This window comes from Scatophagus argus, chromosome 6 (assembly GCF_020382885.2).
Source record: "Scatophagus argus isolate fScaArg1 chromosome 6, fScaArg1.pri, whole genome shotgun sequence".
Lineage (NCBI taxonomy): Eukaryota > Metazoa > Chordata > Actinopteri > Scatophagidae > Scatophagus > Scatophagus argus.
In genome coordinates this window covers 14,093,986-14,120,535 of record NC_058498.1, presented here as the reverse complement: position 1 = coordinate 14,120,535, position 26,550 = coordinate 14,093,986, and the positions used below count along the sequence as shown (strand labels likewise).

Sequence of the window (26,550 nt, the reverse complement as noted above, 5' to 3'; positions counted from 1 at the left end):
CAGGGAAAGTAGCTGTACAGCTTCTCCACTCTCATTTTTCATTGTCTGCTTATGATGCCCCATGTGTGCACACTGACTTTCATTTAACCCCTCACAACACACAAAAAACACACACTTGCATGCATGTATGACGCCGACGCCTCCTTTCACAACACACATAAAAGGCTTTTCCCTGCATTTTGTGTTTCATGGCAATGGCAAAGGGAAGTTTTGTAAGTGACTTTTTTCCCCTACTAGGCAGCCTGCATGGTTTTACAATACAAGAGGACCACAGTATTATAACTTCCAGGGCTGGGGTGAATTCAGCAGAGGTGATATATTTAAACAAGATTTCAAATGATCATGATGGACCTAATAATTCCTTCTTTTTACTTTGAGAAAAAGGATAAAAGAAACATTTTCATTTGCGCTATGAGAGGGATTCATGGTCTTGCTCAAGGACAATACGACAAAGTGAACACCTGAAAAATAAGGTGTAAGTTTCCCAGCAGATCTCCTTACTCACTGGACCACACTGCTGGTCAAAATGCTGCACACACGTCAATTTATAACACAAAAAACTGGGTATGTGAATGTTTGCACTGCAATAAACAACTTTCAAAGACAAACAGTCCCATCCATCTTTTCCACTGTGGGTCAACTTCCTGCCCTAACCCGCATAACCTGTGTTTTTGGACAGATTTGGTCAAATGAAATTGTTCTTTTGTTGCCCAATGCTTTGATCATTGTTGCTGTTGTTTTTTTTTTTTCTCAACAAGGTATTGAACATTTTTAGTAACGCTAGTGGCATGGCTTTAGAGAGAGTAAAGTCCAGCACATTGGTCTGTATGGAAATATCTCTAATAATAACATGGATTTCCATGAAATTTTGATTATACATTCACGGTGCCCAGATGATGAATCCTGCTGACTTTGGTGATCCTCTCACTTTTGCTCTAGCATGAGGCTCACAAAAAACAGATGTGAGTTCTCGCTATCTTAAACTGGTAAGTGATTTTTAATGCCATAATGCTACAGTGGGTACTATGAGCACAGTAATGTTGATTTTTGTTAAAAACCCTACCCTACATATATATATATATATATATTATTTATATATATGGGGGGTTGGGGGTGGGGGGCTGAGAGATGGGGAGAGATTGTAGAACACATCACAGACATTCCCGCTTTGTGATTGTCTTTGTGACATCACTCAGGGATTCTGGAATCTTGAAGTTATAAAACTCACCAGCAGCAGACAGTTCCACACATTCAGGATTTAATCTCATTGCAGAGACTACTGAATGTTTAGAGGAGAGCGTATAGTAGTGTATAAAATGGAAGAACTACATGAAAGTGTCATGTCTGATGACAAAGCAGCAGAGACGGTCCAAGAGAAGGAAAACAACTCTGGGGTGACTATGGACCAGCCTCAAACACCTGCCTCTGGTTGTGAACCTACAGCCGGAGCAGAAAATGAGAACCAGCTCCAGGTGTTTGTCACTGTGCTGACAGTGAGAGTGTTAAACAAGTGTAACGCTGTCACAAACCACAACCAGGAGGAGTGGGTCGCCCACATCAAGAGACTGGTAAACCAGACGATGGAGGGACTCACCGTCACTGAAGGCTTCTGCCCGGACATCAAGAGCACCAAGAAAGTGTGCAAGGCTGTGATGAAGGAGCTGCAGAAGAAGTTCGGCAGTAGGCGAGTGCTGGAGACTCTAATGTTATTGGAGGATCCAGTTGTGGAAGCAGAGGTTGTCCGATGTTTACAAGCTCACATCAAAGACCTGTCTGCTCGCCTTGCAAAGAAAGCTGCAAACTCCGGAAAGTGGTGGATTGACATGCTCAAGGTCATGGCCATCACTGCAGGTTTTCTGGCCGCGTTGGTTTTATTGATCCTCATCCCATAAAGCAGCACACCAACAGCTGCAGGTGGTATTATTAATATTGTTATTATTGTCAGTTGCTACTGTTGACTGAGTTAGCGTAACACGTTTCTTTTGTTGTGTATTCTGTATCCAGGTTTATGACCTGCAAAGATGCAGTAAAAAGTCACTAAACCATCAGTCCGGGCTGACTTCTGTCGACTGGATGCTACAGCAAGAGCTTGACCGTCCGCCGCCATCCTGCACATAAAATGGAAGACTCAAAGGCTTCATCCATAAGTTTAAAAGACATTAAAGAATTTGTATGGACAAAGATGGCATTCTGAATGTTGAAAATAAAATAAAATATAAGGTGCAGTGAACTGCATGTGTAAAAACATATAAAATGTCTATTAACTGTATGTTATGACCAGAATTTTAGCTGTTATTGTACAGTGTGATGGCATGTAGCAGGAAAGATTTCCTGGAGCTGTATCAGCCTGTGAGAGAAGGTTAAAAAGAAAAAAAAAAACTTTCATTTATCTGCATTTTATTAATCGTGCTGATCTGTTTTTATTTGTCTGGGTTAACTTTTATATGTGTTTTATATGTATGTACCACATTGGTCTGTATGGAAATATCTCTAATAATAACATGGATTTCCATGAAATTTTGATTATACATTCACGGTGCCCAGATGATGAATCCTGCTGACTTTGGTGATCCTCTCACTTTTGCTCTCGCATGAGGCTCACAAAAAACAGATGTGAGTTCTCGCTATCTTAAACTGGTAAGTGATTTTTAATGCCATAATGCTACAGTGGGTACTATGAGCACAGTAACCTACCCTACATATATACATATATATATATATATTATATATATATATATATATATATATATATATATATATATATATATATATACATATATTATTTATATATATGGGGGGTTGGGGGTGGGGGGCTGAGAGATGGGGAGAGATTGTAGAACACATCACAGACATTCCCGCTTTGTGATTGTCTTTGTGACATCACTCAGGGATTCTGGAATCTTGAAGTTATAAAACTCACCAGCAGCAGACAGTTCCACACATTCAGGATTTAATCTCATTGCAGAGACTACTGAATGTTTAGAGGAGAGCGTATAGTAGTGTATAAAATGGAAGAACTACATGAAAGTGTCATGTCTGATGACAAAGCAGCAGAGACGGTCCAAGAGAAGGAGAACAACTCTGGGGTGACTATGGACCAGCCTCAAACACCTGCCTCTGGTTGTGAACCTACAGCCAGAGCAGAAAATGAGAACCAGCTCCAGGTGTTTGTCACTGTGCTGACAGTGAGAGTGTTAAACAAGTGTAACGCTGTCACAAACCACAACCAGGAGGAGTGGGTCGCCCACATCAAGAGACTGGTAAACCAGACGATGGAGGGACTCACCGTCACTGAAGGCTTCTGCCCGGACATCAAGAGCACCAAGAAAGTGTGCAAGGCTGTGATGAAGGAGCTGCAGAAGAAGTTCGGCAGTAGGCGAGTGCTGGAGACTCTAATGTTATTGGAGGATCCAGTTGTGGAAGCAGAGGTTGTCCGATGTTTACAAGCTCACATCAAAGACCTGTCTGCTCGCCTTGCAAAGAAAGCTGCAAACTCCGGAAAGTGGTGGATTGACATGCTCAAGGTCATGGCCATCACTGCAGGTTTTCTGGCCGCGTTGGTTTTATTGATCCTCATCCCATAAAGCAGCACACCAACAGCTGCAGGTGGTATTATTAATATTGTTATTATTGTCAGTTGCTACTGTTGACTGAGTTAGCGTAACACGTTTCTTTTGTTGTGTATTCTGTATCCAGGTTTATGACCTGCAAAGATGCAGTAAAAAGTCACTAAACCATCAGTCCGGGCTGACTTCTGTCGACTGGATGCTACAGCAAGAGCTTGACCGTCCGCTGCCATCCTGCACATAAAATGGAAGACTCAAAGGCTTCATCCATAAGTTTAAAAGACATTAAAGAATTTGTATGGACAAAGATGGCATTCTGAATGTTGAAAATAAAATAAAATATAAGGTGCAGTGAACTGCATGTGTAAAAACATATAAAATGTCTATTAACTGTATGTTATGACCAGAATTTTAGCTGTTATTGTACAGTGTGATGGCATGTAGCAGGAAAGATTTCCTGGAGCTGTATCAGCCTGTGAGAGAAGGTTAAAAAGAAAAAAAAAACTTTCATTTATCTGCATTTTATTAATCGTGCTGATCTGTTTTTATTTGTCTGGGTTAACTTTTATATGTGTGTGTGGGGATGATGCCACATCACACACACACACAAAACATTTGTGTTTCTGGTTAGTGCATTATAATCTTCTAATATAATCAAAAATGCATTAAGGTACATGTAACTTGCAAGCCACTCTCAACACACGTGACAGGATTAAGAGATACAAATAACCCATACAATCATGGTCTGTAGCTGACCTCCTCCTGCACAAGAGCTGGGGTGAAAGACCTATCCAACAGCCCAGTCCATTGTTAACTATATTCAGTATTATGCTGTCAACTTAAAAATGGGTTCAGTGAAAAGCCTTTAAGGGACAAAGGAAGAAATTAGGCCACTAATGACAGGGTTAAAGGCAGACTAATGATATACTAATTATTTTATAATTGTTACCTTCATTTTGAAAACTTACACATTGCATCCTTCACATTTTGGATAAGAGGTGATTGTAAGAGAGGGTGAGAGTAAAAGGGAGCTTATGAAATCTGCAAAAAGTCTATTTTTAAATTATATTTTCTTATATTTTCTTATATTTTTCTTACAATAAAGTGTTTCTCTTCGGGAAATGCAATTTCCTACATAGTTTCATGTATATTTGCAGCCCCGGGAACCCCTCAAATAATTAATCAAGTAAAAACTTGAAATGAAATCCTACTTCTCAGTTAAAGTTTAGTATTTTGTGCCAGCGGCAAAGTTTGCACTTACACTAGACCTGCTCTGCTGCCCTTTTTCTGTCATCATGATGTGAATGTGTTAACATGTACTGGTGTGTTTGTACCGTGTGTGCATGTGTGTGTGCATGTGTGTATTGATTGATGCCTTCCAGGGCAGTAGCGTGATTGAAACACCTCCTCACCATAAAGCTGTCGCGTGTGTGATGGAGTCGCAGGGTCATTTTATGCATCACACCTGTCCCCCCTTCCTCCCCACGCTGACACGCAATCAAATAGGAAAATAGGCATATATGTTTTCCTGGCCTTGAGAGGGCTTGTGCAGAGTGGTGTGTGTGTAAGTGTGAGTGTGTGAGTGTGTGTGTGTGTGTGCAGGAGAGAGAGAGAGAGACGAATAAACAGAGCGAGTGTAGCAGAAAGAGAGAACAAGAGAGGGATGCACAGCAGGCTTGTAGACCTGACAAACACAGAGCACACACAGTGGACTATGCAGCTATTAAATACCACAGATTTACATAAAAGACAAAAAAAAAAGAAAAGGAATCAAAAATGATGAATATGCAGTCTAATGGGAATTGCTGACACAACTAAAAGTTTTCTACGTTCTGGTTTACTTCCTGGTTATGTGGCCCGCTGAACATACACAATAGTGTTTCTCCTTCAGGTCCCGCCCACAAGATCCCACCTGGACAACACACTAAAAATCACATTCAAAATCGTTAAACTCGACTTTAGGAAATTTTTACAAATATAAAAGCTCCATGGATCAAAAATCCATAACAGAAAGAATTGTCAGAATTGACATTTTTTGGTAGTTTGAGATGACCTGTCAGCAGTTTCATGGATGTCTCTTCTATATTTGTGGTAAATGGTAAAAATGCTTTTTGGGCCATAGGGGAATTTTTCACTGCAATATTGCAAGTGGCCACTGGGAAACATTGGAGGAAAAAAAAATAATGTGCTTTTTTTTCCTGTTGTAGCATGGGCTGGTGGAGCAAACAGAAGCACTCTTCTAGCACTCACATTTTCAACCTCCTCACTGTGGCACAACATTTTCATTGCTTATCTTATGATATTTCGCTGTAAGCCTGACTCATTGTAAAACAGAGCGTGGTGAGAAACATTTGAGAAACCAGCCCCTGTTCTAAAAATAGTCCAGAAAAGCCCTTAAAATAATGACCCCGGCTGGCTGCTGTAGTGTCTAAGGCTGGGAAGACAAACGACATCCATTCCCGCTCGGTGCCTTTAATCAGCTTGTGATAATTAACGCCACACTCCATTGGCCAAACAAATATCTTTGTCAAGGTGCTCGTTGCTGTACAAGTTCTTCTCCTGTTCACATAGACAAGATAACAAGCAATCTTTAATTGCCTTAAATTTTGTGTAGTAGAGGTATTATAGACTTTATCCTGCTCTGTTGGCGTCTCTAGTCGCCCTCTGTTTCCCTCCCTTGCTCCTCCCTCTTTCTCTCCTTCCCAACAAGTATATAAAATATTTCATCATGCTGGTGGGCAGTGGTAGTGGCATCAGACTTTAATAAAGTGAACGACCTTGTGGGATTGCAGAGGGGATAGATTAAGTTTGCCTTCCCTACTGGCAGAAGCAGCCACCTCTGTGGGGTTTCTTATCTGGAGCTTTACTTAATTACCTGCTTTAATTCTAACATTCTCTAAAATGACCCCTCGCCATGATGAGACAAGCTGTTTTAATTAAACAAATGAATATGTCGCTTATCGGGCAGGATCAGAGCTCCGTTTGTCACAGCAACTGTTAAGGATGCCGCTGATGATCACGTTATCTAGGACTTGGTCTGGGTTTCACCACACACATAGGAAGGAGCAGCCAGTGCTATCTGGTTACTGTATGTGGTACTGTAGAGATACGGAAGATTACAAACAGGCCCATTAGATATAGTAGACATGTCCACTTAGTCACATTGTAATCTGATGGGATTCATAATGTTGCTATGCATCCCTTAATATGGTGGTAAAAAGGTTTATAGCCCAAGGCAGCAAAGTCAGGGAGGAGAGCAGAAAACGTCATAAGAAATAAAGATAAGGAAAAAGAAAAGGTACAACAAACCAAAAGAAAACCAAAAATAGTCTACCAGCTATTCCCAAACTCACTGACACCGGCCTGCTTGTTTATGATACTTATATAACAATATTTTAGAGTGTGCCGAGGGTTCCTGTGCAGTGCTGCCTGACCAAATTTAATGGGAGAAGTGTCAGAGAAGTCATTATATCAGCAGGGGCACGCACAGCCCTATTACATATGGCTGCTGGCTGCTAATGTGTATTAGCAGGAGACAGAGGAAGCAAGGTGAAGATAAGTGATTTTGCAGTTGCTGGATAAGTAGGACAAAGGAGGGAGGGAGTGTGTTAGGGAGGGTGAGACAGAGAAAGGAGATCAAGCATGGCCACAACTACGACCAGAGTGAGAACAGTTTTAGACTAACAGAGTTAGTTTATTTGCTGTGTTAAGGTGCGAAGAAGTGCATGATTAAAGCTCAGTGTAACGTTATCAAGACCACATTGTGAAACCACTTGTAGAGTCTCTGTGCTATCTGTGTTATCAGAGTGTTCTCAAGCAAGGTATTACCTTCCCCCCCATAGGTGTTTGTTCAATATAGTAGTTTAGAAAAAAGTCTTATAAATCAAAACTATACAGCTGGAGCATCTCAAAAACACCATCCACTAAGGCGACAGGCAGTATTTTCTGTTGGTTAATAATTTAGTGGAGGATTGAAGGCTGCTCTTGGCAAGAAAGTGTAAGTTTGTTCTGTTTGTGTCTGTCAGCAGCAAAATTCCAAACACTGTGTTTTTTGACTAGAAGGGGGCACCTTGCCCAGTTGAGGAATCCCAAACACACTGAAAAATGTAGAGCTGCGTGCTTTACTGCCAAACACATTAGCTCTCTTTCTTTATTTAAGCCTTTGTCAAACTATCTCTGGTACTTTGCTCACACAACCACTCATTTCAAGGGCTGACTGGCCGAATTTGCCCACTTGACACCAGTGGCGTAAGAGTGCGCTGGCATTAAAGGAGTGAGGAGGCTCCTCAGCTTGGCTTTTAACAGTCCCCTTGAACTCCGTGGGCCTGGTGATAAAGTGGCTTGATGAGAAGGCAATCTCTGTCTGCCAGCTGCTGGTCTGGCCAGGGGAGCTGGGAAGGTGCCAGACTGAGCAACCGCTCCATACAAACAAAAAGAAAAAAAACACACGAATGCACACATAAAACATGTGCATATGAAATGTGAATGTATGGTGATGCTATTGAATGGGTACAAGAACAAGTCATTTTAACACCAGCCTCCAGGATTTTACCAGCCCAGAGGGTAACCTGGAAACGTGACATTACGAACCCTCAAGGAGACGAGTGTCTTTAGTGCCAATTAACTAAAGAGCAGCCACTGAATGTGTGTATGGGATCATGTTTACGTGCATTTCAATATTTGAATCCTCACATCAAAAAATCATAACAAATTCAAACTCCGACCTGCCCACTGAATGCATCAAAAACATTTCTATTTATATATTCATTCATTTTACAGCCGGCTGAACAGAATGCATTACTGGGTCCCTGTGCCTTGAGTCTATAGACTCTCAATCTCTGTCTCTATCTCCTTCTCTACTATGAGCCTACGAGTGCGCTTCTAGCACACATGCCCAGAGATTACTGCCTCTTGTACATATTCCTCCAGGTCATGTTTAGAAAATGTTTCCACTCAGAGAAGGCAAGCATTGAACAGAATTCCATCTGAAATATTTTCAGAAACTGAATTATAAAAAAAAATATATATATGTTTTTGAGTTCTTTGGTGTGTCTGAAATATCTCAATTATTTAAAAAAATTGCAAGAAACTTCATGATTTCTAGACAATGAATCATTTTAATGTTGATGATCCCCTGACTTTTCCTCGGGCCAAAACACAAGGTTTACATTTGTTTCGTAGTTTTGAGTGAAACAAACTATATGGACAAAAGTACTGGAAAACCTGACTATACTCCACCAGAGACTTTAATGACATTATATTCTAAACACAAAGACAGCTTTGCAGCTGTAACAGCTTTCACTCTTCTAGGAAGGTGTTTTTGTAGAATTTTTTGCCCATTCATGCAATTGAACATTTGTGAGGTCAGACACTGATATTGGATGAAAAGAACTGGCTCGTGGTCTCTGTTCCAGTTCATCCCAAAGGTGTTGGATGGGGTTGAGGTCAGAGATCTGTGTGGGCCAGTCACGTTCGTCCAACCATGACTTTATGGACTTTGCTTTGTGCACTGGGGCACAGTCATGCTGGAACAGAAAATGTTCATACTTTAATTTCCACCAAATAACCCTTTATTTACATTCTCATTTAGTATTTTCAGTCCAAATGCTCGTTGACAGTCTTTCTGATGACCAAGAGGTGAGATTAATGAGATAATATGAACATGAATCTCACTCTTTACTCCATGCATATTATCATCAACTTGTGGAACTTAACTTACAGGTTTGTGTTTTGACATTCATGGCTTTCAAACCAAGCAGCAAGCTTTCTGGCTGATTGCGCCAACATGTCAGCTGATAATTCAGGAAGTAGAATACACATGAGTAGATTGGACGGCATTGTTCACTCAGTGATGAGATCTGACTTCCTCTCCGCCTCCTTAATTATCTTCCTTGGTTATAATTACACGTGTGAAGGTCCAGAGGACAATCACTGTTGTGCAGTGCTGTCTGCTAACTGAAGTTAGATGAGATAGGCAGGAGACACTGTAGAGACTGACACTGCATGTTAACGAAGGTTACTGTCTGCTGTATGAATCACAAGGAGTCATTATGAGACTAACAAAAAATCTACATAAATAATTACATTTGATTAGCAGCAGAACTGTATCCACCTGCTCCTGCACTGAGTTAAACTGTAAAAATGAAACAATGCAGTAGCAGAACATAACTGAATTAAATTAAACAGTGCAAATGTTGCAAAGTTGTCCTTTAGATGACAGTAATTGTTCCTCAAAATCTGCAACATTACCGCACATAAACAGCTGACAGTTAGGACACACTGGAGGCTTTCATTAAGAATAGTGATGACTGAGAGCAGTGAGTGACCCGGGGGTCCTTAAGCAGCCTTGTAATTCTCTCTTAATGAAGCCGATGAATAAATGATTTGAGGCGCTGTGCATGAAGAGTCTGATCCCCCGTCAGCATGTCTCCGCAGGGTTAGCAGGAACCTCAAGGGAGTCCTCTTTTCCTTCCTCCTCCTCCTCTGTCCTTTATTCCCCACTTTTTTGCAGCCATCCCCTCACCTCCATTCGTCTTTCTCACCCACAACCCTTTTCCCTCCCTCGTACATCTCTGCCTCTTTTCTCCACATCCCTCTTTCCCCCACTGTCTGTGATCCTAATCTCCTCTAAAACTTCTTTTCCTGGACTGTGGGAGTTGGCAGATAGTGGAGGCCACCACCAGACTGATTCACTCACGTCATAAACAACTGGTGGGTGTCGGGATGCTGGCAGCCCTCCAGTTTCAGACACGCTCATTGTGACAGGTCATTTTTTTATGATGCTGATTGTTATTTTCCCTGTTATTGTTTTTCTTCCCTGTGACTTCAGATGGGGGTAAAAGTGCAACTCTCCGAGATCAGGCAATCTTACTCTCTGGGATACAAAACAAAGATGACAGTAATAAAAAGGAGAATCAATTGCTTTTTCATTTCATTTCCACTGGGAAATCAGGCTGAGGGAGGAATAAAGGAGCTATAATAATAAAGTTTAAGAAAAGGGCCTATGGCTTTCCATTCCCTAAGCAAACCACAAGCAGTAGTCACTATGGACAGTACAGTTGCTCAGGGTCATCCACATTATTGGAGGGAAGGCAAAAGGATGTGAAGCAAGTGGCAGAAGAGGTGTGTAAAAACAAAGAGACTTCAATTCAGAGTACACAGGAGTGTCTATGATACCAAGAAACACAGTATGGATGAATGAATGTGTTAGAAGCACATCAAACATTTTCCTTCATTTGCTTTTTTTTTTTAAGTAGATGAAAACGTTTATCCTCCATTTTCTTCTGGTTCACGCAGACAACGAGAAAAAAAACATGAAAAGGTCCTGCTGGGATTTACTTGTAGGCCAGACACAAAATTCAGGTATGCTATTAAGGTCTGAAACTGCTCTGGTAGTTAACATAATTCTACTTAACCAGAGTGTTTTTTTAACAGTGCATCATTCTATGCTGTGACATCGTTATATTGCTCATTACAGTGGCACATAGTGCAGATATCTCCGCATGAACTTCCAAGTTAATGGGCCACAATAAAGACACCAGTGTCTTCATTTTATGGCTCAGTTTTCTAATGGCCTACTTGGCTTTCTTGCCTGTTCTCTCAAAGGAGCAATCTAGGTCTCTTTAAGACCTCTGATATTCTCAGCACACACTTTCCTCTTGGCCCATGTCTTCTTCCATCCATTCCTCCACTCTTCCTCATTCCTATCTCTCTCCATTCGTGACAGCTATAGGCAACCTGCGGTAGCCCAGGGCCTTTTCCCTTGTCTTTAGTTTCATTAGCGGGCCCCAGATGCTTAGCTGCTTACAAAATTATGAAGGGCCAAAGCCAACCGCCTCCAGATGGGACCCATCTATATTCAGATGAGCTGTTTCCTCACATTCAGAGCAATCCCACCCTGATGTCCTACAGTGTTGTCAACAAACATACTGACAAACACAAACACAAGCGAGTACAAACAGATGCACACATTCACAGAGGAACCCGCACATGCCGTGCACACACCCAGGAAGAACACACACGCTGCCTGGCTGGGTGGCGTCACTCTCTCTATAGGAAAACAATAGCTTAGCCAGTCCACCATACTTTGTGCTGTCATCTTAAGCTTTTATCCTGTGTTGTGTGATGCCAGGGATGGGATTTTATTTTATTTTATTTATTTATTTTTTGATGGCCATTTTGCAAATGGAGAGACTGACAATTCAACTGTGGGCTCTTTCAGATGATATGAATTATAGGAGGCACAACTGCAAACAACACCACAGTAAGCCACTCTAATAACACAATGACTGTATGCTAAACTGAAGGATATTTATTCTCTTGATTTCTCTGATCATGTCCAAAATGACCAAATGGCAGGTTGGAGCTGTATAATAACATTGGATAAAAAAACTATATGATAGCCTTTTGTGCAAGAATTGCTGCAATCGGCGCCATCACATAACTGGGTGTCCCTGATGCTACTGTAGGATATTCACCGATCAGCTGCAATACTAAAACCACCTGCTTGATACTTTGTAGGTCCTTCTTGTGCTGCCAAACAGCTCTGACCTGTCAGTAGAAGGGACACAGGACCTCTGGGGGTATTTTGTGGTCATCATGTTGCATCCTTTGGGTCCTGTGCATTGAGGGTGGGCCTACAGGAGGGGGGATTTTGTTTATTCTGAAACCAGGGTTTCCCTACAGAATATTGCATTATAAACAGATAATTAATGTTCGCCTTGGCTACTACGGTTAGCAGCTTTTCAACTTTCTGCTTTTCTCTTTCCTCTCATCCTCTCCCCTTGTAACTTTAACTCTAGGCCAGTAATTAATTCACAGGCGTGAGTTTTGAGACAATCAAATCTCCCGAACTTCACAGTCCATTTCACCGCTCACATCTCTGACACCCAGATGCATTCAAGCAGCACAGAGAGGAGACCCATTTCAATACAATCATACAAGCAACACATCCATGAAAGCATCTTGACACCAAAAAACACTCGGTCAAAGCACAGAATTAGATGTGTGGAGAAAGTAATAGAAGTAGATGCTGAAATGACAGCTAGCTAAGACAAAGGACTGTTGAGAGCTAATGGAACGTGTATGTGTTTGTCTCTGTGTTTGTGTGTGTGTGAGATAGAGAGACTCAGAGACTCACGTGGACGTGTATCTACACAGAGGCAGTTTATGTATCAATGAGAGTGGAACAAGAAAGTCTCTGAATAGAGGCAAATGCAGGGGATCAGAAAGATTCCTTCCAAGGATCCATAGTTTAAAAAGAGGAGAACAGTTATGTGGGCCTGCCAGCTGCAAATACTGGCCATGCTGAAGCATCTTCGGAGCTGGAACCTGCACCACACTACTGGTGACTTAGCTGAGCCACCAGAATTCATTACTGCGTCTGACACAGACAGACAGACACACACATGCACACACACACACAGACAGAATGCAGATATCAACCAGTCCTACAGGGTGTCCTAATATGTCCCGTAAACACCTGACGACATGGCTTTGTGGAATCGCTGAGATACCCATAATCCTTTAGTTGGAGTCAGGGGGTCAACTTGCCATCGTGCTGAGCACACCCAGCAATCTTCTAACAGCCTATAGCCTAGCATCAAGACCCAAAACCTCTCCCAGTATTCTGCACAGCATGCAGGCTTAGCTGTTATTAATGCAATGTAAATCCAGCAAGGGGCAAGGAGCCTGTGTGTATAAAATACGAACTGTTCAAGAATTTGTCTTTGTGTCACACTGGGCTCACCAACAACAAAACATTTTGCAGTGTTCATGAGATCTGGCTTCCTGAACAAAGAGGGGTGAAGGTGAGGTCTTCCGCCTACAATGCTAAAAGCAGCCGCTGACTTACAGTAGAGTAATCAGGGGACTGCTGGCTGCAGAAAAACTGCAACGCCTCACCTAGTTCATTATAAGATGACACAACCAATTTGTACCTCTGCCTGCTGCAATCTACCAAATCTCCCCTGACAAAAGCATTTAGATTAGAGCGCTTTCAGGGAGGGCTGTGCTGACATGCGTACCCAGCCTGTAAAAGGGGAAATGAAGTGCCTTTTTAATTCTCCTCCAGGCAAACATAAAACTGTCCAGGTAAGTCATTTGTGGGTTGAATGGAGAGCCAGAAGCAAGTTGCTGCTCTGTCGCAATACCCCTCACTCTCTCTTTCTATCTATCTATTTTCTTTTTACCCTATTCTCCAAAAGAAACTTGTCCTAATGTGCGCAAATGCAACACTCACACACAAAAACACACACACACCCTCATCGAGAAGATTATTAATCTATTTGTTACATTTTGTCCCATTATTTCTCCCACATAATCCTCTTTCACTTCTTTTGGCAGCATGCTAATGAGTTTCTGTGCACAAGGAAGCTGCATGTGCTGTTGATTGTTCTGATTGGCGTCTCCCTCATTCCCTCTGACTCTGCATCCAGTTTGTCCAACCCAGAAGCATAACGACTCCCAGATGGAACAGACAAATGGAAATGGAGAGAGATGCCATTTCATTTAATAAAACAGAGCTTTGCGATCACTTTCCTCTTTCAAGATTTTAAAGACAACTGGAGTGAGGTAGAGAGGGAAAGTAATTTCCCCCAGAAAATGAACACCACTCCAGATTTTGGCTAGAGTTACCAAATCATTTTCACAGCTACAGTACATCAGGTACTCTCTTTTCCTTCTTCCAAATATTCACTCAGATTTGTACATCACTCCATTTCCTCTCTGTGGTTGAACTGGTGACAGATAATTAGGTGTGCATGTGGGTGCCTCGCACTTTCTCCCGTGAGTGGTTTTTATTAAAAGATTTTGTCCAGCTCCCTTATCACACAGACAATGTTGACGGAGAAGGAACATCATATATAACATTTTTTTAATCTAAGAATCTTATATGAAACCCATAGACTGTCTGTCGGATGATTGCTATGGTTCCTACTCTAAAAATGGTTTGAAGAGCAAGGAAACAGCACAGAACATGGTCTCTGTTTTAAATTAAACACACAGGCAATCACACAGAGATACTGGCCACAGGCACAATATAGGTGTAATAAAAATCATGTTACAGTAAAACATCATAAAACTGAGAAACACGGACATGAGAAGGCAGTAAAGCCACTCTGGTCTCCTGAGAAAGACAGTGAATGTGTAAAGCTTGAGCTGACGTTCCACTTCATTCCTTTAGCCTCGAGTCTAACAAGTATGACCACAGGGAGAAGAGCAAAGAGGGAAACAGATGAGACACTCTTGTACTAAATATCAGCTTGAATTGGTTGCAATATAAGTCAACAACTACACAGGGATTTTATTCATTTCAATATATCGTGTCGTTTTAATACTAAAGAAACAACTCAGACCTTGTATCACGCCACTGAGACTCTTGTGGTAGCAAATAATCTTTGTTATTGATATAGTGAAGACACTATATAAATGTGATTTGTCTTATGGAAGGGAAGAAGCCATGACATGCCTGTGTGTATACTACACATGTGTGTGACTGCATGCATGTGTGTCTGTGTGTGTGATTCAGGTCAGGCAATATGGTGGTAGCAGTAAAAGCTGAGACGGGAGGGGGTGACTTGATGTTTTTATGAAGCGAGTCTGTTTGGAAATGAATCGTTAGTCTCGGTTTTATTGCTCAAATTACCCGAGCCGGTCCTTGTCCTGTTTGCCCTTAATTAACAAGCGTTCAATTCCCCTAATAATTAGCACAAGCTATTAGCTATTTTACATCACTCTTCATTTGTCGACAATTAAAAGGTCTATTATTAAAAGGCATGCCACATGGTTAATTGGACAAAGTGGCTCAGTGGCAGGGGAAGTGAGGGAAGAGGAGAGCGCAGACTTGCTGAAGGTAGCGAGGAGTCAGAGAGGTCTGCAGTAGTTCTCATGCAACCTTTACAGTCTGCCTGTCTTCAGTTTTCTGCCTGAGACTCTGTCCTCAAGAGAGACCATCTCCATCACTACTGTGACACACTTGCTGCATTCGGACCCAGATGGCCCGGCTCAGCAGTGTTGCGGTAAGAGGATGGGAGGTGTGTGTGGTGTTGGGATAAAGTTTCTTTATAAAGCTGATAAGTACAATTTCTTTCATACTGCAAGGCCTAATATATGTGAAAAATGAAAAAAATTATCATGTTAAGATACAAATACACAAAATGTTTGCCATGGGCTTCTTCTCATAAAAGTTTTTGTTATATTTTCTTCTGTAAAGTTAAGCAACACAGTCAACTCAAGCTGGAGTAAAACATATGGAAATTCTAATTATTAAAAAAATAACACTGAATACATTGACAAAGAAGAAACACCAGTGTGATGTGGCACAAATCACACAAAAGAAAATGCAGATAAAGAAGTAAGGAAATAAGCAAAATAAGCAAAAATGTGACAAGACAAACAGGCAGGAAGTGAGTTTTCAAGTGAAAACACACTGAAGACAGACAAAGGTGAACAAGGTGAGACACACAGGCCAGTGGAGGTATCCTCTCTCTTCTCCTCACCCCACCCCACCTCTCCTCACCCCTCACCCTCTGCCAGGGCTTAACAAGTGGCAGGGGAAAAAGGCAGGCCAGAGCTGTGCTGATTGACAGAACAATTACTGCTAACACGCACCCCGATGGAGAGGCAGACATCTCCAAATAGAATTTCACTATGCTGTTGCATCACAAGCTTACAGGAAGGATTTTGGTAAAAAAGCAAAATTGTCCTGTCGGTCTGTCGGTCTGTCTGTCTGTCTAACCCTCTCCCATCTCTTCAGAAGCACTCCTATGTTTTATTTTGTTTGTGTGTGTGTTGTCTCCAACAATAATAATAAAAAAAGTTAGGAAAAGCATTTACCCTTGATCAAGGTTGACTGATTCTAACTTTAGAAGCAATGTTTGGCAACTCGTTTCCTCCAACTCTGACTGTTCATCTGCTAGCTCAGTTAGAGGTGTAGCTATTTTTATCCACACCCACTGACTGACAAAGAAGTAGAAAGCTAATTAAAAGAGACACCACACATCAGAACACTTCCAAGACGTTATACATCACGGATCTAATGAGCTAGAAATTACAGAAAGAAATGATTTTTAGATTATGAGGTTAAAGTAACTATAATGTCAGGATTACATGTAAATCTTATTTTTTACTTAGATAAACCTCACAGACTGAACAATTGATTAATTCAGAAAATAGTCTTCAGATTAGGAGCACAGGTGGTGCATTGGTTAGCCCTGACGCCTTATAGCAAGACAGGGCTAACCACTGCTCCAGGTTCGAATTCGGGTCCGGGCCCTTCTGTGTGGAGTTTGCATGTTCTCCCTGTTCTCTCTGTCTCATTCCGGGTGCTCCGGCTTCCTCCCACAATCCCAAAAACATGCACATTAAATTAATTGGCTACTCTACATTGCCCCTAGGTGTGAGAGTGAGAGTGTGTGGTTGTCTGTCTTTGTGTGTCAGCCCTGTGATTGACCAGTCCAGGGTGAACCCTGCCTCTCGCCCGTAGTCAGCTGGGATACCCTGACGGATAAGTGGTATAGAAAATGAATGAATGAATGAATCTTCATATTAACTGATAATAAAAGAACTGTTAATTGTTGACCTAAAGTACAGTGTTTGAAAATATCTTCTCCTGCCATACTTTGGCCTTTTCTGCTGCTTCACTCCATGCGGGACTCCATATGAAGCATCTGTTGGTTGATGCAATCAGTCTCATACAGCCATCCTTGCCATTACCCCACCCCACGGCATTCTGGCCTCCAACAGCTGCATTACACCACGCTCCCTGACTTTCTAATTAGCTTATCTCGGAAAATAAGGATGCTGGGCAATTCTTTGCTCTAGCAGTCTAACATCTAGCAGGCCGCAGGGAGGGTGGTTGGCACCTAGTGTCACCAAGGGGGCCGTTGTCTTCAACAGACGAGTACAAGAAAATACGGTTTCCTATCTTTTCTCTGTCTCAGATACACTCTTGCCTCTTTTCTCACTTTCCTGGCATTTTTTTCACTTTGAACTGTAAGTCAATTACCAATCATGAGAGCCAATTTAATTTAGAAGATTTAATATATTTGGGATTCATGGTGAGTAATGTGATGTTAACGTTTGCGAGATGAAACAAGTTTGCATTTATTCAGCAGCTTCTCAACAACACAGATCTAGCGCTATGAGGTCTTAGCTGTTAAATCCTTAAAACAATAAACTGCTATTTTGCTATTCCTTTAATGATATTCACAACACAGCATAATACATACATTGCAGAGTATCCACTTTGTTTTTTCTCCTCACCTCATGTTTGAACTTTTCAGGAGATTGTGTACTTACAGAATAAAATCCATTTTTAATCTGTCATGCACTCAAAAGGCATTGTAGCTCTTTTTTTAAAACTAGTTTATCCATCATTCATTAAATATCAAACAAGAAACCTGTAGCTGTGTTTAAATACCAGATGAAAGCAAATCCAAGGCTCTGTCGGCTCTGATGTCTCCGGGCTACAGGAGTCTTGGAGAGAGAGAGATGGTAAAAAGAAGGGGATGGAGGAAGGGATAGAGGACAAATCCTTCCACCTGTAGCGGTGAACGTCCTGCAGGACTGTAATCTGACAGTTGTCTCTCACTGAGACGCCCGGCATTGCCAGGCCACAGCCAAGCCCTGCAGCCTCCAACACCAAACGATGCTGGGGCCCCAGGACATAAGGCACCTGCACAGGGAGATAAAGGCTTCAACTCCCGGGCTAATACTGACGATTCTTTTGATAAACACAAACATGGGTGGTGGGTGGTGGAGCACCAATCTTTTCCCACTCACTCTCTCTCATTCTCTCTCTTCTCCGTCTACCTGTCTCAGTAATCCCTCTTTCTTGTACTTTGTGTTTGTTTCTCTGCACCCTCCCACCCCGTTTTCTATCTCTCCTTCTCTCTGTACCTTCTTTCTCCTGTCCTGTATGAGTTTGGATCAGACAGGCAAAGCTCTCCACACTCTGCCTTTTTATTTATTCCATATCTGTAACTGTCAAAAAGAAGATTGCTGCTTTAGGAGCTGTCTGTGCTTTGTTGTGCTCATGGAAAGTCAAATAGAGGAGGCTGTGTTAAAAGCATCTTGACCATTTTATGGGGACACAAACAATGTCAGCTGTGGTTTTGGAAGCCCCAGACAGTTGAAAATTGCTCTATAAGTGCATGAGACATGATGCCTCTCAGATGGCACAGGGCTGAGAGGAACGGTCAAAACAGTATTAGCCTGGGGAGGTAATTGACGCTGGGCCTCAGCAATGTTACCTCCTGCTGTGTCTGTCATTTAAATACCTATTTATGAGAGCTTACTGAAACATAAACATGGACAGGTTTGCATGATAGGCACATTAAGAAAAGCTTTGGAAAGTAAATGACCCAACAAGGCTGCTGCCCAGATTAACACTTCAGACATGCAAGATTATGTCAAATGTCAGTCAGTCATTCAGGAAGTGTGTGAAGGACAACAGTTCCCCGGCAAAAATGACAATTAAATTATCAACGCATGAAATGCTTAGCACAAGTAAAGAAACAGGATTATAACTTTGCTTTACAGCGCTGTCTACACAGTAACTTTGCTGACAGTGTTACTACATTCACCTAAGAAATAGCAACAATTTTAAAGCAAGCACTTGCCAGCTTCACTGTAAATAAATGGTTCCCAAGATGAGACAATAGCAGAGGCTGGAACTGTGACAAAGCCATATCTTCACAAACACAACATAGAAACTCTGAGTGCAAAGTTGCAACTTCACCACGCAGTCAAAACAGAGAGAGTGAGGCAGCCATGCTGAGCTGCATCATGTTGCACTGCGCTGTATCGTAGACAGCGGTTCATCTTTCCTGTCTATGGTGTCGTGCCCATTGTCTCTTCCCATTAGCCTACGACCGCGGTGCGACGGTATCATTGGTGCGGGTGCTAGGCTAGCAGACGCAGACAGCTCAGGGTGGCAGATGCCTGGCTTTTCTGCAGATGCCCTCCATCAACTGATGACAGATGTCAGGGCCCCTCTTGGACGGAAACACTTCATCACGCTACCCTGTTCTCCCTCCTCGCCCCACTGGATACACCATCCTGCTGGCAGACGTAGCAGCCAACCCCGCTGCACTAGTCCCATTCCCTCCTGCCACACCTATTCATTCACACACACACACACACACACACACACCTCTGCATCCATCAGTCAAGCGCTATTACATCAGTCAGCCGTCATACTGGCAACCAATGGATCACATGCTAATGTGCCCAGACGCATCCACTCTGAAAATCTAAAGTATCAGTCTTTAGGGTGTGTGTGCGTGTGTGTGTCTGTGCGTGTGTGTGTGCATGTTTGTGTGTACAGCTAAGCAGAAAAGTTTTTCCAAGTTGTAGAAAGACTTTAAATATTCCAGTAGCATTCCCCTGACCACAATATGGACTAAAATTTTACAGATTACATTGCTACAAAGGACACAATGGAAAGTGTAAAGCAGGTCCCATTAAAATAATGTTTGTAGAACTGGCACTAATGTTGTTGCACACTTACCATTTTGGCCTGCTGGTAGACTTGACCACGGGAGACATGCCATCTCTGTACAGGCTCTTGGTCTTTGAGAAGTTGACCACATTGAAAATGACTCTCTGAAAAACATTGAAAAACATTGAGGCCACATTAAAGACACTAAAAAATTAAAATGTAGCAGGCTTTTTGAGCAGTAGTAGTGCTATGGAGGAATGTTTTTATGAGTGGGTTGGTTTAACACTGATCAGTTCACTGTGGTAATTTGCAAATGTAAAACATACTATACATATATACATATATATATATATATATATACATATATGTATGTGTGTGTGTGTGTGTGTGTGTGTGTGTCCAAATGTTTTGTGCAGAAAGAAAGACATTAAATACCTTTGTCAGTTCTCAAAGATATACAGAACGCCTTCAGATGAGTTACACTGAATATACACATAAGCTTGTTTGTTTACCCAGAGGGCACCATTTATATTTCATCATAGAATTATGAGTTTAGTAGTATTAGCTGCATTAGTTTTAATTCAGCTAATTATGAATTTTCGAAGTGATAAAAAAAATTAATTAAGAAATGAATCTGACAACACAGAAACACCTTAATCTGTACATATATGTGATTTAAAAACAAACTGACTTTACAGTCATTTCCTTGTGGCCGTACAATATAAAAGCCTAAATGGTAAGAGAAGTTAAAGTTGCCACTACAACCATGGATAACATTGACAGCACGCAAAATCATGACACATTAACATTACAGAGAGGAGCTAAGGCAGCTTTAATATCCCGCAGATGATCCCATGTTGCTGTAAAAAGTTCTCGATAAAAGGCAGCAGCTCCGAGGAGAGCCAGCCTCTAATCTGGGAGGACATTACAGTTCTCCCCAGAGGGATGCTGCCTGGCCCAAAACATTAAGCTGTGCCTGGAGCGCAGAGGACAGCAACGGTGTCTGGCTTCCCACCTCCTCTGGACCAAGGACTTTCTTTTTTAGCTAAAATAGTGTGGAACAGCCCCTCCTTCCTCCCACCTCCAGTATGCATGATTAGAATCAGGAGGAGTAGGGAAATGTGGAGAAAGAAATGAATAAATATTTTTTTTTTTTTTTTAGAAAAAGTCAAATGAATGGCAATGGTAATACTGCAGTGAGGTAAATGAATCCTATTGATGGGGCATATCAAATTACCACCTAAGTCCAGGTGGTGGAAGTTAACTGGGTGCTACTGAAATCCTATTACAGACTCCCCACCCGCCTTTTCTTTCTCCCTCCCCTCCCCCTCGTCCATTTCTCCCTTTTTCTCCTGCGTAGCATCAGAGGAATGGGGATTGCGGATTGTGGCAAGCTGATTCAGACTTAGGTAAAATGACATCTAACTGATGTTGAGACTGGCAGCAGGCTCCTGTAGCAGGGAGATAAGACCATTGCTGCTGGCATTTCAATTACACTTTACTGCCCCGCACATCTGTTGCGAGAGCTACTTTTCAGCCTTTTCCCCTCAGGCAAATACAGCCTTACTCTGACTCTACTGGCTTTCTTTGACTGCACAGCCTCCTTCCTCATTCTTTATCCACAACAAATTCAGATTGTCTTCCTCCTTAGCTTCACCCTACTCACTGTTTGTAATCTATTTGTTCGGCCTGTTTAAGAGGGAGCTGAGACTGGACAGATGACAGAGACACAGGCATAGCGAAGAAAAAGAAGGCTGAATCGCAGGCAGAAAGATACACAATACAGGGGTGGGAAACAGTCAAGCAAAGAAAAGGGCACTGTAGCTAGGCAGAGACAGCAGGGGCCGAGACAAACAGACAGAAGATAATTACACAGCACTGATAAATATGGGTGGGGGACAGAAAGTTACTGAGGAAAATAAACTGGGCTCTACTGGCTAAGAGGACACAGACAGGTGGCTGGTAGGTAGGAAGGTAAAGAAGTCTCAGTCTCCCACTGTGGATTTCTGATTTCACAAAAGCTAAACAGACTAAAAAAGAAACGTTCGTCCTGTGACCAAACATCGGATCACAAAGTCAGTTTTTAGCCTACAAGAACTTAGAGAAGCGTAAAAGCAAGGTAGGAAAACCTTGTAAGATTCACAAGCACAGACCAGTTTGGAAAGATGCGTATACCACTTATAAGATACAAGAGTGTTGCAGTATTCCTTTAGAGCAGTACCTGCTCCCTGACAACAACAATATATATAATATATATGCTCTCTGCAGGTACAGCATTAGAATTGTTCTTACATCTGTTTTAACAACCCCTGCTTCACCTATAAAGTCTGGTTCAAGCACACACTCACAGACACACGCACTCTCACAGTGCCTCAGTGACTTTTGGGGTCATGTCAAGAAAATCGGCGTTTCACCCATTCTGTGTGTATCCCATTTCTTTGTGCTTGCATCTCTTTATGTATTTTCATGGCACCTAAATAACCCAACTGTTCTATGGTGGCTAGAGGGATGGGGCTGAAGTTTTGTTGGCAAAGATCAAAAGGACTGATGCAATTTTGGATTTTATCCTTGAATGAAATTGTGCTTGCGTTTACATCTGCTAAGACCTCCTCTTATCACAAATGCACGCACATTAGATTGATTTTTGTGGCTATGGTTTACAGAAGCTTCTCCAAAATCGCAGAGACTCTTTCGTGTATGTTGAGTTTTGCCTCTTTGATTTACATTTTTTTTTTCCATCTAGTCCATAGTCTGTTCTGAGTTAGAATAACTGGTCATATTTGCTCAAAGTGCCATCCAAAGCTGTTTGGAGAACATATAAGATCCTTTCCTTTCAGTAGATTAAATACCTGTTGCCACTACAGAGCAACAGGGCTCTTAGGAGTTTTACATCTGCAGTCTCCTAATTCCTAATTTGTCAGTCTACTGTGCACAGACCAGCTTCTGTCACGTAATCTTTTAGACATGTACACGCCACATGTGTTTTTGGATTAGCACTGGATATACAAACATTGTGAACTACTGACAGCTGGAGTTAAATTATTTCTGTAGTGAGCATTCTTGACCAGTAAACATGATTCTGTCTCTCTGTCTCACACACTTCATAGAACTGGAATCAAACAAACTGCTATGGGGCCGATTCTCCAGATCGTTAAAATTTATGCACAAGCAGGACCAGTTCAGAGCACGTGTGTATGTGTGTGTATGCATTTCTGTGCATGTGTCTGCACATGTGTGCTGCACTGGAAGATTTAATTAGGCTGGGAGCAGTTAGAAGAGATTAACATCCATGCTATCTGAGCTGTCATGTCGACGGAGCGTGTCAAAGCCCTCCACCATCCCCGTCACTGCTGAATTACAGACTGGAACAGGTGTCTCTGCGGTGTTAGAACACACACAGACAGACACACACGCACACACACCATGCAGATGACAATACCCATCCGTAAATACTGCATACAAGACTAAATAAAACTGTGACGTTTCAGAAATTGATAACTCCAAATGAGATGTTGTCATAAGCAGAAACTTGCATGAGGGCAGCTTGTGCGTATTACAACAGCTGAACCTCTTTTGGCTGGCAGAATCTTACAACATGCAAAACTCAAATGAACCTTAATGGTGCAATAAGTAAGATTTTTACTCTCTCACAGCAGCAAATAACTATAATTTATCTGCACAGACTTAATGATGTAGTAGATCAAAACCAATGACTCAAGAAATACTTCCTTGCAAAGCCAAAAAAATCTTAAACAACCACAAATGAAACTTTGCTTAAAAGTGGTTGTTCTACTTTTGAAACATATTCTACTGAGCACAAGGTCACATGGACGTGTGCTGTGAGTGTGAGCTGTACATCGGGGTTAAAGGAAGCACAGACATCACATCCAACATGTTTTAGGTGACAGTCTGAAAGACAAGTTTTGGACCCTAACCTCTTTGTTACCTTTTAAACAGCCAGTCAGGGTCTGGCACTGAAATAGCCTTGCTGGTCCCGCTTCAGGATAGCATTGCATTTCGGACCAAGCACTGTCTTTTGATCTCCATCGATCGAGCATGTGGCCAGATAGCATTGCTTCCTGGAAGAAGCCTGAATAAATTATTAAAGAGACCATTCTAAATGTGTAGTCCAAGACTTCTACAGGGAGAGAGAACTTTGTCCTTATGCTGGTGATGGATGAGCAGACTATTATGAATGATCGGAAAAATAATTATGTCTCCAGAATGTGAAAGCTGTTACTGAGAATATCAAGCTCTGAAACCACATTAGCACTTGAAGGTTTGTCAGCTAAAATTATAGATTTGCTTGAATGTCAAAATAGTCATTTTGTTGACCTGATAAATTGACATAATTGTAGATTTAATAAAAAGCAGTCAGTGATTATTAAGTGGGAAAAAAATCAACAATAGGTCTGTTTCACTGTTGTTCACTCAAATAATTATGAAACATCTCTTGCTTAAATGTTGTTATGTCAACATGTGTTGTTAAAGTATTGGTACTGTATAGAAACCAAAATATACAGTTACACTATTAAACTTTATTACACACATGCTACAAAAATATCAAGATGTACAGGCAGATCATAATGTGAAAAGTGTGCATATGTGGTTCCTGCAGGTGGCCTGCAGCTTAGGGAAATTGTTCTATCACAGTTTTGGCAGGAATCCATTGTGCTGATGGGTCTGTGTGCAAGAAACTGAAAACTGAAACCGCTCCAGGGACTGAGCAGGGGCTCAGACCGGCGCAAAAATTTGAGTTTTTACTTTAAAATCAGTTCATCACTGAAACATTATTAGTCCCACAACACCACACTTGAAATGTTGCCCAGGGGTTCAAGTGAAACAACAACAACGTAGCTGAGACAAATCAGGTATCAGTTGAGGTTACCTACATTCATCATCAGACTGTGGTTCACTGTATCACCTTGGCTACACTGTGGTTTCCGCACAGTATAACACAAGCGAACAGAGCAGATCTGTAAGCCCTGTCCATAGGCATCAGAGACAGGCAGGCTGATCGCTGCTGGCAGCTCTGCCTGTTCCTCTCTTGTTGTCTTTGATCAGTCTGATCACTGACGCACAGCGTGCCAACTACCCACAGTACTGGGGACTACCTGACACCGCCAGGAGCACAGTACACGTGCACCCACCCACACACACACACACACACACACACACACACACACATAAGCAAACAGAAGCACACATGTGCAGCTGTTGTAAAGTGTAACTAAACACATTTATTCTATACTTACATAATATTTAAGGAGTTTCAACTTAAACCTTCATGCCACTTTCTGCTTCTGAACAAAAGTGTATTTCAGAGGGAACGATCGCACTGTACATCTCACGTCGCTATAAATGTTTGATAAATTTAGTTATTGCTTACTTTGCAAATCAAACATACAAGAGCTTATAAAATATGATATTTGTTATACTTTTCACTAGGTTTACGTTTCACTTATTTTCAAACAGTCAATTGATTAATGAAGAAAATAATCCGCAAGTTAACCATTAATGAAAATAATCATTAGTTGCAGATGTGTACAAAATTGCTAAAAATCAGCACTTCAAGAATGTGGCTAAAGGCTTCCTGATTGCAGTATATTTTAATGTTTCACTTTTAATGGCAAACTGAACAGTAAGTGTTGGTGTATGTCACAGCTGTTAAACTGAAGTGACATTACATTATGTAAGTTACATGAGCAGCGTGTGTTCAACTGACAGACATCACTTTGTTGTAGCTGTCATTTGAAACTGATGTGTCACTGGCAGATACTGATCCTCGTAAGAAGCTGTCACCTTTGTGGTATCGAAGCTAATGGGGCAGTCTAACATAGCAGGTGTAAAACTACCTTATATTATTACAGTGTGGGTATTACTTTGGAAACTCATGTCATTGGCAAAGATTAAGTTATAACCAAACTGTGTTCTCTAAGCATCAATCCCAGCTTACGGACTGACTTATCTTACTGTTGTGGCACATTCGCTGTTTCCACTGCAAGTAATTATAACGCTAAGGGTGTGCTTAACTTTGACTTTCCCTTCAAAATAGTTGAGATAATCAGGCAAAACTGTCCTCTTGTCAGCAACTTGTATGATTGTCTGGATGCTTGTTAGGTTCTATCTGGACCTGATTCATTAGCTACTTTAATGCCTTCTGAGATCACAGAAACTATTTTGATGAGTACAATATCATCATAACCGATAGAAGCAATGGCTTAACTGTAGTTTTCCACACTACCTCAATAACATGTGTGTACTTTGCATTTTTCAAAATAATTATATTGAAATCATAATTGTCAAAAATCTATTTCAAATTAAAAGCCAATAGTTGTTTATTTAAGCACTGAATGCAGGAAGCCTTTTCACTGGGGTGACTCCCCAGGGTGGCAGTACGGTGAAGGTCTGCTCAAGCAGGGCAGCTCAGCTGTGGCTAAGCTCCTGTAAAGCCTGGTGACAGTGAGGAAGGTCACAAGCCAGCAATAGGTGGGGATAACAGTTTGACAGGGGAACACTGAGGGACAGCCTGAGCCCCAATGG

At 41.6% G+C, this 26,550-nt stretch overlaps 2 protein-coding genes across 3 annotated transcripts in view; one reads left to right on the top strand and one right to left on the bottom strand.

Moving 5' to 3' along the window:
• The window catches only part of agbl4 (AGBL carboxypeptidase 4), a 366,309-nt gene that overhangs the window by 126,828 nt on the left and 212,931 nt on the right, over positions 1-26,550 (bottom strand). For both annotated transcript variants that reach the window (XM_046390770.1, XM_046390771.1), the window contains exon 7: positions 20,077-20,171. In XM_046390770.1, coding sequence (XP_046246726.1) covers positions 20,077-20,171 — 95 coding nt within the window. The remainder of the gene's footprint in view (positions 1-20,076; positions 20,172-26,550) is intronic.
• LOC124060169 lies at positions 1,241-2,265 on the top strand. Its single transcript, XM_046390786.1, has 2 exons — positions 1,241-1,914; positions 2,005-2,265. The coding sequence occupies exon 1, from the start codon at positions 1,284-1,286 to the stop codon at positions 1,890-1,892; it is 609 nt and encodes a 202-aa protein (XP_046246742.1). The 5' UTR covers positions 1,241-1,283; the 3' UTR covers positions 1,893-1,914; positions 2,005-2,265.